Source organism: Cyprinus carpio, chromosome B4, assembly GCF_018340385.1.
Source record: "Cyprinus carpio isolate SPL01 chromosome B4, ASM1834038v1, whole genome shotgun sequence".
Taxonomy (NCBI): Eukaryota; Metazoa; Chordata; class Actinopteri; order Cypriniformes; family Cyprinidae; genus Cyprinus; species Cyprinus carpio.
In genome coordinates this window covers 32,741,084-32,756,005 of record NC_056600.1, presented here as the reverse complement: position 1 = coordinate 32,756,005, position 14,922 = coordinate 32,741,084, and the positions used below count along the sequence as shown (strand labels likewise).

At 35.1% G+C, this 14,922-nt stretch overlaps 1 protein-coding gene and 1 long non-coding RNA gene across 2 annotated transcripts in view; both read right to left on the bottom strand.

The window, feature by feature from the left end:
• Positions 1-5,944: 5,944 nt before the first annotated feature.
• On the bottom strand, positions 5,945-7,010 carry LOC122137218. The gene is made up of 3 exons (XR_006154704.1): positions 6,949-7,010; positions 6,734-6,799; positions 5,945-6,286 (listed from the first exon to the last, which is right to left on the bottom strand). It is a non-coding gene; the product is annotated as an uncharacterized LOC122137218 (long non-coding RNA).
• A 3,369-nt stretch (positions 7,011-10,379) lies between these two features.
• Positions 10,380-14,922, bottom strand: part of LOC109094806 (protein NLRC3-like) — a 51,097-nt gene continuing 46,554 nt past the window's right edge. Inside the window, exons 9-10 of the mRNA XM_042723004.1 lie at positions 10,947-10,993; positions 10,380-10,867 (exon numbers count right to left, since the gene is read on the bottom strand). Coding sequence (XP_042578938.1) covers positions 10,380-10,867; positions 10,947-10,993 — 535 coding nt within the window. The remainder of the gene's footprint in view (positions 10,868-10,946; positions 10,994-14,922) is intronic.

Genomic DNA, 14,922 nt, shown 5'->3' with positions numbered 1-14,922 from the left:
ATACAACGGTAGCGAAACAGTGACTCTAAAACTGTGGAACAAACCTAACCTTGAAAAAGTTGAACTGTTCCATCCCTTATATTTACGTAATCATTTGGCAGATGGACGCTTTCATCCAAAGAGACTTACAATAGATACAAACTATTCTAAAAAAAAAATTACAAATATATATAATGATAGAAGTTTTAAAAGAGCATCTTTATGACAAACTAGCACTAGTTTTACATAAGGTGACACGGTATTTTTTTAGTGCCAAATTTGACCAGAAATTTTGATTTTCCATTTCTAGCCTACAATATGTAGTCTAGTCTACAGTGTTTATTTATTTATTTTGAAGGTGACGAAGGAAGCAACAGAAGCAACATTAGCACTAGTGCTCCAAGTGCTGCCTTCTGCTGTTAAACAAAAAGGGGTGGACAGTTCAGCTTTTGAGTCAGAGCAGGAACCTTTCGGTAAAGTTTAAGCTATAAGCAAAACTACAAACATGCTGGCTATACTCTTAGAACAATATGTGCTTTTATGATTTATAAGATCATCAGTAGTAGGACTGTGATCATTGGGGACATACAATTGATGGCTGCACAATTAATATAGATTATTGAAATTGCTTATTTCATATAGCAAAGAAACTAGATGTGCAGAGTGAGAGAAAGAGGGATTCAGGGAAAGATGATATAGATGGTGGATTCCTAGTGAGTTTTTGAGGGTTTATTTATTTATCCATTCATATTATGTATGGTAGTCTACCTGTTACATCAACTAACAGGGTTAGCCTACAAGTTTAGCAGTCTGGCCGACACATGAATTGGGTGTTTGTGACTGCACCAACAGAGGTGGCCTGGGGTGGAGTCAAATTCCCAGCCTGATTTACTGTCCCAGTCCGCCACTGATGTTGGTTGGCTTATTTACTGTCCCAGTCCGCCACTGATGCCAATCATTTTTACAACATCAACTACATGCGCTCCAGTAATTTGTCGCTTTTCTTTGATTTGTTTCCTGGGCGTGAGGACAACTGACTTTCACTAAGTAAGTCTTTCTACATCAGATTTTGAGGCATTTCTAAAAAAGTATGCTTCAAGACAAGTTTTGTGAGCCATGCTCTTTCATGTTCCTCTCTGCTTGATGCACGCGACGTTTCCAGTCTTTCATACCACTGATGGAGGTTTGTTTGTTGGTTTGGTTGGTGATTGGTAGGCAGAGAGATGTATTTAATGATTTTTTTTGTTGTTGGTAAGTAAGTTTCTTTTTGTTAGTTCCTGCAACAGAACACTTTTTGCACTACTGATTCACTTGATGTTTGTTGAGATGATACTCAAAAAGGTCTTCAAGCTTTCATGGTGGGGACGAATGTAGTAATCCTCAATTTGTTCCTTAGTGTTTCTACTTTCTCTACTGTGTATGTTCTTACTTCTCCACTCTCTCCTATTCTTCCATGTGCTCTATCCTCTACTCCATCATGTGTTCTTTCTTTTGTTCTTTCTTTTTCTCTATCTTTTTATCTTTTTTATATATAATGTATAAAGGGTATGAAGTAAGAGTATGCAGTAAAGAAAAAGACACATGCACCACTTTTCAGAATAATTACAAATAGAACAGAAAAAGTTAGTTGTGGAGCTGACTGGAAATCCTGAAGAGGTTTTTAAGCTCATTCTATTATTTATGTATATATTATTGTATTTACTGTTTTTTTTTTATATCAATTTACACAAATTACCTCGGACCTGTTGGCTGCTGATAGTAGTATTAAGACCACTGATCTACAGTAAACGTGATTTATATTTATCACTGATATAAATTATCTAAATTAAAGTTTAATTTTGATTAAGAAAATTGTGTTTTTGTTTTTTTTTATTTTTTATTTTTCTTTAATTAATGGAATTCCAATCCATGAAGTAGACTGGCTTATCTATTCAAATGCAGAGCTCAATGCTAGGGTTCAAAATTGTAACTTGCCCTGCCAAAAATAAATACATAAACAAAAATAAAATAGCTATTGTTTTCTTTGCAAATAAGCTGCAATCTCATTTCAAATTCCAATTTCAATACCATAATAAACTATTAAGTTCAAACATTACTGAAGACAAGTGAACAGTCAGTAATAAAATAAGAAAAAATATCATAAATAGCACAGTTTTCAGGAACAGATATTGCATAATCAAATGTAAAATACTTCATAACATAAATATATATATATATATATATATATATATATATATATATATATATATACACATCATTGTTAAAGATATCCCTTGTTAAAGCTGTTAGTCAAGAGCAGTGAGTTATTTCTCTTTGTCTTTTTGTTCACATTAATGACAGACCAACAGTAGGTAATCAATTTGATTACAAATTGAAAAAATAAATCTTACATAAATGCTGTAAATATACAGAGACAAAGAGCATCAGCTGGTATTATTAAAGGTTACAAATAACTAGTTAAAATTAAATATAATGCAGTTTTCATTATAATAACAATTATTTAATGACACAAGTGAAAATATAATAAATATGTAATGTAGTCTACATATTTAGCAAAAATACCCTTTCTATGGCTATTTTTCTCAACTAACCTGCTATGGTCTTTAAATTGCTTTCTTGAGGGTAAAATGTAACGTTCTGTGACATAATTGTTCTCCTGCTGTTTTATTGACTGATTGATCGACATTATTTAAGAGGCATATATACCTTTCGGGTAAGTTGTACTGTATCTTTAAACAAAAAGTAACAGATGATCGGCTTTACTTTGAACTGAGAGGCGCTAAAGTTTATGTCACAATGGCCACATTTTCTAGCCAAAACTGTATTGTCTGAATTTCGTAATAAAATGGACAGAACCTGGGAGCTGAGAATTTTAAATGTCATTTATATAGATCAGTCTAGAACTTGAGTCTGATTGGCCAATACTCAGTGAACACGTCACGTGTGCTCATCTCAGGTTTAGAAACCTGTCAGTCTCATAGAGTCGCGATCAGCTTCCATGCAGCTTCATGAGAGAGACACATAAGCCTATGGTTGACTATACAACAACAATATACTTATTTAATATATTTACGATTAATAATGATTTAAAAAACACACATAACGCGACCGAGCCCAATGTTCAGACGAGGCCCACTGAATCTCCGGTAGTCCCGATGGCCAGTACATGCCTGCCGGTGTTTCATCACAGATCAAATCAATCGCCTCCTCTCATGTAAAACTTTTCTTCACCATATTTTTGTCCGTTTTTTAATTATATTTTGCACTCTCAAACCTGCTGGGCTCCGTCCTTCCCGCTCTATCCGCAAGCCGCTGTGATTTGCTGCTGGAAAGCATGCAGTTACCATATTAAAGCCGTATATAGTCATAAAGCGCAAGTTTACTATTAGACGCAATTGGATTCTACGTATTATTATTTCCATAGTGCAAACGGTTGGTGAGTTATGATAACATACATAGAGCTTAGTCAGAGCCGTAGAGCGACGAAACAGACTGATTCCGCTAGAAACCAGTTTCCTAATGTTTTACCATCCGACATCTATGCAGTTTCTATTTAAATCAATGTTACTATCAAATATCTGTATTATAAATCTATAATGAAATATCACTCAAAATGTTAATTTTTAATGTAACTTTTTACTGTTTCTGACAAACAAAAACAAAAACACTCACATAACTGAGCCAAACCAAGTTAAAAAACAAAACAAAAAACAAGGTATGTATTGAACTGTGGGATAATGGCGTTGAATTATATGGGCTCTGTTTTTTATGTATCTGTTGTATATTTTTAATAATATACAATAATGTAGCTAAGTAAAAATATTTATAGTACTTTTAAAAGTACTTAAGTATTTTGGGGAGTATCTGTACTTTACAGTTTTTATATTTCAGCCAACTCTTTTACTCCACTACATTTAATTAAAATTAATATTTTTACTCAGATACATTTCCCCGAATCATATTCGTTGCTTAATACAAAATAGTCAGCAGTCAGAAGAACACTGACTGCAGTAAAGCAGGTTTGACAATTAGTGGTCTGGGGTTTGCCTAAAAAAAAAAAAAATTGTGCAAACAAGTGTGCGCACAACCGCGGATGATTTCATTTTCTACTCAAGTCGAGTCTGGGGTGATAATATAGTGTTGTTGTAATGACATGCGATCAGACATGATCGAGTACATCACCAAATCACACACAGAGGGTGGTCGCACGTTTATTTATTAGTCTATTAAAACTCAAAATTCAAGGCATTCTAAATTGTAGACCGCAAAATGCCTCTGTATGGTTTTTATATTTATATAATTTAATAAAGTTAACTTACTCTATATCACACAAAGAGTACAGTTTTTTTCCTGCAGATATCAGCATGGGTGTGCGGCAGTTTTCCAGGTCCGCTCACGAAGGCACTAAACTCCCAGACCTGACGGAGAAAGGTTTACGCACGCACGGGGAAGCCACGGACCGACAGCCCGGTGCATGACTCCGCAAAAGCCAGGCAGTTAAATCTCATGTTTCAGGTAACGTCTAGAAATTACTGACGCGGATAGGATTTAAATGATACAGGCCGTCTATACACAAACACATCATATGCGCTTATATATAAACCCGTCAAGCGACATCTGTGCTTCCAAGGCATCAACAAAACTCAATTTTTATTTTTCAGCAAATGGAAGACTGCAAACATTTAACAGGACTGCAAATATTAAACAAACTCAGCAGGACTGCAACACCATTTAGATTGAGAAAAATATTTTAAATATTTAGCAAACACATACACTTTTTAAAAAATTAAATAATTTTGAAAAGAAACAATAAAAAATTTATAATAACCAAAAGACAAACACAATAATGAATACACTTGTAATGGACACTTGAGCCAGGACAGTGATTACCGCTCTCTCAATCAGACAGTCACACACACATATTCTACAACTCTAATGGCACCATCAGGACCATGCCATGTCTTTTCATTTAATTCTGCCTTTCAGAAGCTACAGAAGATACTGTTATGCTCTTAAGTTTACATACCCCTAGCACAGAGATGAGCAAACTCGGTCCTGGAGGGCCGCTGTCCTGCAGAGTTCTGCTCCAAACCCTGATCAAACTCCCCTGCCTGTAGCCTTCTAGTAATCCTGAAGTCCTTGATTAGCTTCAGGTCTGTTTAATTAGGGTTGGAGCTAGACTCTGCAGGACAGTAGCCCTCCAGGATTGAGGTTGCCCCTCTGTGCCCTAGCAGAATATGCAATCATTTTAACAAAATAAGAGGGATCATAATGTATGCTATGTTTATTTAGTACCGTCATGAAATAAGCAATTTTACATAATAGATATTTACATTTACAGATTTTATAAAAATGAAAATGTATAATGCATAATTTATAAAAATGTTCAAAAGTTTACATACACTGGATGACCCACACAGCTGTTTTTTGTTTTTGGGGATAGTTTTTTATGAGTCCAGAGCAGTTCAACTGCCTGCTGTTCTTCAGAAAAATCCTCCAAGTCCCACAAATTCTTTGGTTTTCCAGCATCTTCTGCATATTTGGCCCCTGTCCAACAATGACTAATAAAGGAAAAATGAAGCACTCATACACAACTATTATAAAAGGTGAAAACTGTTTTTTCGTTCATTGGGCCTCCACAACTATTATAAAAGGTGAAAACTGTTCATTGATGCTCCAGAACAGGATTATAAGTAAATTTTTCTTGTTTTGTTTAAAGATCATATGTTCATTTAGTACTGTCCTTCACAAGTTACATACTTTTTTTATCCTGATTTTTTTTTTATTCTGAGTAGTTTTTAATGATGATTAGTTTTTGTTGTTCACACCCTGTCTCTCTTAATAAATTTTGTTGCTTTCTTGAAAATCAATAAATGCGTTTACCTTTTGAAATAGTTGTGTATGAGTCACTCAACTGTACTCAGTATAAAAAAATAGATATGAAATCAGACATTCATTGCTGGAAAGGGTTCAAATATGCAAAAGATGCTGGAAAACCTGAGAAAGTGAAGGATCTGGAGGTTTTTCTGAAGAAAAGCAGCCATTTAAACTGTTCAGGACAAAGGACTCGTGAACCACTATCCCAAATCAAACATGAACCACTATTTATTTTTATTTAATAAGCTATAATTCTGACTAGCAGACTAAATGTAATTAAATGATATTTAATTTCAGTGAAATATCAATACCCATATCATCCTCTGTCATGTCCTTTCTATTTATCATGTAGAAGTTGTCACCGGTGGTTCAAAGGGTTCATATTTTCACAGTCCTTCAGATGAATGGTTGGGTCTGGGAACAGAGGATCCTGTAAAAATATAATAAAACACTTTCTCTAAATACATTGTACAGTTTTCATTGTTTTAGACACAAGTTAATTGTTTTGAAACATGTTAATGATTGTTGAAAATGTAATGTGATAATTTGGTTGTTTTTTATATATGTTGTTTATTTTTTATATTTTAGGTTGACATATGTATATATAATAGACAGAATAAGCATATTTGGCAACTGGTGAGAAAAGCGGCAATATAGAGACTTCCTCTGATGCTAACTGGTTGAATTATCTGAAAATGTGTCTCCTAAACTTTGTTAAAATAAACTTCATTAAGAAAAGCGGCGATATAGAGACTTAATATGATGATAAATGGTTGAATTATATGAAAACAAAACAAAGCTAATCAAAGTGATTTAGTAAATGAATAAAAGATAACTTTAGTAACTGAAAAGTATTCAAAAACTGTGTTCAAGTTACCTGATTGATGACTGTTCTTTAAAGACCAGCAGTTTTCCAGAAGAATGGCAATATTTGCTATCTGACCTTAAAACATTAAATATATAAACTCATTAAAACATGTTCATTAAATCACATCATAATAAAACAAAATACACCGGAACACTGACATGAACAAAACAAGTGAAATTAACACTGCACTTTGAAAATTATGATATATTAACAAATGAAGACACCATTTCTCCTGTAAGGCTGTCTCTGGTGAATCAGAAGTCAGCTGCAGTGTTTGGACCCTCTGAAATCAGATGAGCAGAATGTGTCTGCAGATTTGTCAATGGAGAATATGTTAACAACTAAAGCACGCTAGCTTAACTAACATTAATTAATAAACATGTATATTGTACTAAAAGCTAACTTTTAAAAATGTAACGTTACGTAGCAGTTGCTAACTAAGTTACCAGTTAGCAGTTTATCAAGATATCTAGACTAATTTTACAACATAAACCCACTCAAATATATACATTACAACACTTAACATTAAGCTTTGGTAAATAGCTTATTTAAAATGTTTCTGTAAATTCTTCCTTACTTTCTTCTGATATAAATCTCTCTGGACACTGTGACCGCACGCTGACTGAAGGCCGCTGAAGCGGGAACAAACCGGAACAACACCGGGCTATAAATACAGTTCGAGAGAAATAATACAACATTGAACCAATTTTAATGTTATGTTTTGAAAAAAAATGTAATTTAAATGATTTTATGTATTTATACTAACCTTCGACTGATGTAAATCTCTCAGAAAATCAGCGCGCAACAGCGAAGCACCTGAAGCGGGAATAAATGGCTCGAAACAACTTCATGCTAGAAATACAGATAAAAAAAATATTACAACATCAAACAATGTTTAAAGTTATGTCCTTGTAAACATGTTTTTCAAAATGGTTTTATGTATTCACACTTACCTTCGTCTGAGGTAAATCTCTCAGAGATTACCGAACGCTGTCAACCAGTAGCCCATCACTGCAGAACACATGCTCTCCTGTCAGTGCAAATTCAAACAACAGCTGCGGCGGGAGGGGTAAGAGGAGTGGTTAGATTATTGAGTGGTTTATGAATTGATTAGGTAATTGTGTTAGTTATCTTTTGATACGAGGTCTGGAATGTCAGTGCGTGATATATAACTGTTCATTACCTCTATTACCAAACTACAACAAACCCCGAGATACAGCACTACCGCTAATAGTGTGGATTTTATTTTATTAATCTCACTCAAATTTGGCGATTCTGTTCAAAAGTCTCATTTAGATTCATTCAGTTCGGATTAATTTAAACTAGCCTACAGATTTAAAATGACTGGACGATTAATTTTTAACCGATAAACACCCCAAAAAAACAAGACAGCGCTTGCTCCTTTATTACGACATTAACCATGGTACATAAAATAATTAAATAAAAACATGATTATTGTACTCACCATGGTCACGCATGGTCTAAACGGATTGTCCCTATTCTCTTAATGAGTAATAGGTGTTTTTTGGGCGTGACGTTTAATAAACCAATCATAGTGTACGCGCGTTGTGGACCTGCCTATACTAACACGCTCTTTAAATAACAAAGAAAAAACATTGCGCCAGACTTTAGGACCAGGTTTGAGTTTGGTTCTATGGCGCAGTCTATTTTCAGCTCCTTAAAATAGCAATGCGCCAGCAATGTGCCTGAACACACCTCTTTTTAGACCAGCACGCCCATATGCGCACAAATGGGCGCAAATGCATTTTTCTAATTAAACGACGTGGCGCTGGACGGGAAAATGCGAACGCCTTGCGTCGCATTGTGTCGAGTGTATGATAGGGCCCCAATGATCAAGAGCAATGGACCATCTTTTCTTATTGAATGAATCAGCTTTTTTAACAAATCAGTTGAATAAATGATTCAGTGATTCACTCATTAACACAATCAAACACTTTGTTTCTGAATGAATCAGCCATTTGAACTAATCTGTTGAATCTCAATGACTCACTCATTTACAGTCATTTGCTGTATCATCTACCTACTGGCGGTTTTAATTTCACATTACGGCTATTTTTCTCATGTTTTAAATCATTTCAAATATCAGTATTCAATGTTAAAAACAAAACATTATTTATCCATCTGTAACTGCAGGTTAAATGCATCCATGTCCCCTCTGAGATACATTAAACTGTATAAATACATCTAAATGCTATTTCAGATGCAGATTCCAGAAATATTTTTTTTTATGTTTTCTTATGTTGGAATGAAAGACACTAAGTACCAAACTAAGGCCCAATACCAATTCTGTTTTATACCCCTACACCTACCCCTTCCTATTGAAACAGAGTGTCAAGGGGAAGGGGTGAAGAAATTCCCCTAAGAATTGGGACACCACTACTATACATCATATTGCTATTACATTATACATAGCTACTACTGTACTGTGAATTATAGTGTTGTGATTTTGTGTTTTTGCATTGTTTATTGATGTGCTGACACACAACAAGAGGATAAAATCGCTGTTTTTGAAGTGAACTCACTCATTGTAAAGAGAGACATGCAAACACGCATACACGCAACTTTTGTCTCTCTCTTGAATTGGCAATATTTCAGAAAAGGGTTTAACGATTTCTAATTACTGGGAGGACTAGACCCCCTCAATGTTTATGGTAGTTATCGCCATGATCAGACATAAAAATATGTTGTGGCACTGTCGTGCAGTCAGTAATGGTTTAACATTAATGGTTTAACATTAGCAAACCTTAGCAATTTTTTTCCCAAACATTTACTTGAATAACATGACAAAATGATTACTTTTCATTAAAATCTTTATTAATGTCTATAATGCTTACATTTATATATTTTTTTGCATTTACTTGTACTGTTACTTTCAATATTATGTCCATTTAAGGTTAAAATAATACTGTTCGTACTTAAGTACAATAAATATCATATACTTTAAGACTTTTACTTAAGTATTATTCTAAACAGTGACTTCAACTTCTACCAAAGTCATTTTCTGGTAAGATATCTGTACATTTACTTGAGAAGGGCTTTCAGGTATTTTACACACCACTGATACACAAGCATTATAGATAAGGACCATAATGTCCAGAAACTCATGAAGCTCATTTCAGTGTTCAGAGAGGAATTGACTATATTTTTTATAGTTCAGGATCATAATATTCAGAATTTATGAATATTCTAAATTCATTTTTAATAAAATGTAATTTAGAGTTGATTTGTCATTGTTTTTGTGCAGACATAATAAAACACAGAGGAAAATTAATGACGTATTCAATAAAAATATGTTTAGAAAAGGTACTTTTGAACTGAAAGGTAATTTTGATTATAATAGAAATGATTGACACAACAATTAAAAACTGATTTCAATCAGCACAAATGTAGGTTAAGAAACGACAGATACACATTGTCACTCAGCAGGAATCTTACACACACTGATCTTACTGTCCATATGATGATTTATTACACACATTTGTTCTGATATGTCATGAGGTTCAGCTGCATGTAATAATGAGGAAAATAGGGGACACTGTTACTGATTTATCTGCAGCTCGTAGCATTATGGGTGGAATTTCTCTATAATCTGTTCTGATTCATCGACAGTTTCACTGATGATCCAATATTAACACTAAACCCAGGATGGATAGGGTGGGTGAGTGTGTTTTGTCTGTGTTTTGTTGATGATAGTAGTGTTGTAGGAGATGTTGTAGGAGGGAGTTGTTGCTGTGTTGTGATCATAAAATACTATTCTACTGCTGATGGGCTTCACAGGGAGACAAGTCTCTATGTCACTGTGTATGAATGAGTATCTGTCAGCAGAGCAAAACAAACTCCAGGACTGATCATTATGTCCAAACACACACTCATCGCCCCATCCCTTCCTCCTGATGCTCTTATATGACACTGATACATGCACACCATAATCTCCACTCCACTCAATCTCCCAGTAACAGCGTCCACACACACTCTCGCTACACAACACCTGATGTGCATCAAATCTGTCTGGATGATCAGGATATGACTGATCCTCTCTCACACATGTCACCTTTCTGTTCTCCTCAGACAGAATGAGTTGAGTGTTTGTCGTGTTTGGATCCAGTGTGAGAAAACAAGCCCCTGAACACAAGAACAGAGACATTTATAATAACAACAACAATCACAAAATCAGTGTTTGTGTGTGTGTTTGTAGACATACATTTCTGTAGTCCTGCCGTAACCCTGTATTCTCCTCCATGATCCACACTATAAAAACACACAACCAGTAAACAAACACAAAATCTAATTACATTTTCAATTAGATGGGTAAAGTTTGTGAGCAGACTTTGAAGTTGGCTTGAGAAAGCTAGAACAGAAAGTTTGAAGGCATTTTAACAGCTTTCAGTTTTGAAATAGTTTTAGTTTAGTTAAAGTAGTAAAGGTTTTCAAGTGAAGTGAGTTTCAGACCAGATCATGAAAGGCATCAAATGCAGCTAAATGTTTAATATGGCAACTGAATTTCACAGTTTCACTCTTGCAGAAAGAAAAATACTGTAATTTACAGAACGGTAATATGGGGCCATTCCCACGTGAAAATACAAAAATGTATTTTATAATACATTTGTTTCATGCTAAATATGCTACAAATACATTTACATATTTATGTGCTTAATAAAATTACCTTTCAATTGTACTTTTGGTATACTAAACTGGTATACTTAAAGTATGCTAAATAGGAACAACTTATTTTGTACCTAATGAACTTGTGCTAAAGTAGGACTGTTGCTAATCCTCATCAACATTTTAGGCTTAATATTAAGATTTAATGTATTGTGCAATAAAAAAATATTAAAATAAAGTTTATTATTTTATATCAGAAAGTCTTATAATAATAATAATAATAATAATAATAATAATAATAATAATACATTTTATTTATAGGCACCTTTCTCAACACTCAAGGTCACCTTACAAAATCAACAATAAAACACTCAATCCATTAATAATAATACTATTTAAAAACAATAGGAAAAAGGGTGATGTCCTTACATTCAAAACAAATGAAAAATTAAAGAGAGTATGCTTGTCTGAAAAGATGAGTTTTTAAGTGAGTTTTGAAAGTGGTTATGGACATGGAGAGTTGAATGTAGTGGGGCAGAGAATTCCAGAGATGTGGGGCTGAATGACTAAAAGCTCTTAACCCCATGGTAATCAGACGAGCATGTGGGAGGATGAGCTGAGTGGAAGAAGAGGACCTGAGAGAACAGGTGGGTATCTTGATATGGAGGAGCTCAGTGAGATACTTAGGGGCAAGATTATTGATAGCTTTAAATGTAAGGAGGAGAATCTTATAAACGATGTGATATTTGGAGGGAAGCCAATAAAGTTGCTGCAGGACAGGTGTTATGTGACTGATGGAAGGGGTTCTGGTAATGATACGGGCAGCAGAGTTTTGAACTAGTTGTAGTTTATGGATGGATTTGTCAGGTAGACCATAAAGGAGAGAGCTGCAATAATCTAGGTGAGAGGGGACCAGGGTGTGAACCAAAATTTCAGCACTGTTAGGGGAGAGAGATGGGCGTAAGCGAGAGATGTTACGTAAATGGAAATATGCTGACCAAGTGATGTTATTAATGTGGGACTGAAATGACAGAGTGCTATCTAGGATGACACCCAGACTCTTAACCTGAAGGGAAGGGAACACAGATGAATTATCGATGAAGATGGAGAAATCATTTATTTTGGAGAGGGTGGATTTGGTGCCAATAAGGAGAAGTTCAGTTTTGTCACTAGTGAGCTTGAGAAAGTTTAGAGAGAACCAGGATCTGATTTCCTGAAGGCAATTTGATAGAGCGGTGGGAGGGATGGATGTCATCTGCATAGCAATGGAACTGGATGTTATGTTTACGAAAAATATGGCCAAGAGGGAGAAGATAAATAATGAACAAAAGGGGTCCAAGGACAGAACCTTGGGGAACACCAGAGGAAAGGGGGCAGAGTGGGATCTTAAGTTGTACAAACTGAGTACGGCCAGAGAGATATGATTTAAACCAGTGCAGGGGTGTATCAGATAATCCAAGGGAAGCTAATCGGTCGATGAGGATGGAGTGAATGCACGTTTTAAACAATATAGTTGGGAGAGGATCAAGTTGACAAGTTGATGGTTTAGATTTGCGAACAAGGTTGGTCATTTCAGCAGCAGAGGGAAGGGTGAAGGCAGAAAAAAGATGACAAGCAGATATTTGAAAATCAGAGGGTAGTTTGAAAGTTGAGATCTGAGTGGGTAACTGTTGATGTATACGATCAATTTTCGTAGTAAAAAATGTCATAATAGAATTACAGAAGTCAGTAGAGTAAAAATGAAGTGTTAGAGAATCAGGTGGATGAAGTGTTTTATGCACTTCTTATGTCTTATGTGCTATGTCAAGAAATATTGCCGCCTTGGATTTACATAAGTTTCTATCTGACATTTGTCAAAACTGAGTTATTCACATATTCTTATTCTGTGACCCCTAGTGAAAAATAAATATGCTTAATTGTATTTAAAATATATTTAATTCATGATAAGTATACTAAAAATAGATTGACATGTCTATACTAACTGAAAATACATTTTAAATGTAGTTATTTCATGCTTTCATCAAACAAAATGAGTGCACTACAAATTCATTTGTAAAATACTATACTGAAATATATATTCATCTTTAATAAAGTACACTGGCTAGGTTCTTATTTTCATTATGTTTAAAACTTGTAAAAAGTGATTTTCACACATACATACCCACATAAACTAACTGGATGGAAGCTTTGAAAGCGTATGCTACTTCATAACCCCAGTGACCTGTCCATGCTTACTCAGCCCAACAACTAGTGTCGATAAGAGATGAATGAAGTAACTCATCTTATGATCTTGTAGCTGTATGAAGGCCATATAATGTATGTCTTTGGGGATTGTTTGTAGTGTATGTTGTCATATCATTTAAGTAAACAAGGCCACTGATTTCTCACCTAATACTATGGCACAAAAGACAATATTGTATTCTGTGTATTGATATTTGTTTGTTCCTTCACCCCTTAAAAGTGTCTTAAGTATTTTAATAATGTGATTTTTACATCAGCCTAAAATAGGCTACAGTACATTCAGCAAAGGGGGCTTGATAAGTCGGTCTCTCCTCACCTTATACTTTCATGAGCTCTGAAATTCACCAACAATCGGTTTTGCTGTACTTTTGTAAACATCTGAAAATTATTTCAGACATGACCAAAACATATGATATAGAGTGGCAAGAGCTTGCTTACATCGGTCACATGTAGGGTCACATCACTTTTAATCTTTGCCAGTCTGTCCTTAGACCAATGAAGACGATGTATAATTTTAAACTGAACAATTGTGTGTCTAAGACTAAGGCTACGTTCACACTGCAGGCTGAAACGACCCAATTCCGATTTTTTTGCCCCTATGCGACCTGTATCTGATCTTTTCATGACAGTCTGAACGACACAGATCCGATCTTTTCAAATGTGACCCTGGCCACTTGGGTATGTGGTCCTGAATCCGATACGTATCCGATCTTTTGAAATGCGACCTCCGTCTGAACGGCCAGGCCACATGTATCCGACCCGTAGGTCATTGATACGCTACAAACGTCATAATTCTGCGTTGAAGTAGACGGAAACGAGAAGATAAACAACAACCGCACCAACACGTTTCTCTGTACCGACGTTGCTAACACTGCTCCACAAAACGCCATGGCCAAAAACCTTGCTCTCCTCCTTCTTTTTAATTTTCTTCTTAAAATGAGAAGATTGTAATTGTGCTGGCTCCGTTGGGAAAATAACTTTAATATTGCAAAAAGAGCTCCGCTGTTGACTACACTGTTGTTGACATCCATGTTTAACGTTAGCTACTTCCGCAAACAACGAGTGACGTCGTTGACCGTTGAGTACTCTTCTACGCATGCGGGTCACTTCTGGGTCATTTCACGTTCACACAGGAGATCACAAAAGGTCGCATTTAATTGGAAATGTGAACGGCCTTGCAAAAAAATAGAATTTTTTCAAAAAATCGGAATTGAGCATTAAGCCCTGCAGTGTGAACGTAGACTAATAGAAGATTAATGTATTCTCCAAATTGCTTCCTGCCAAGCATCCTCTGATAATTGGTCCTCCATTTCTTTTTCCCATTTTTGTTTTAA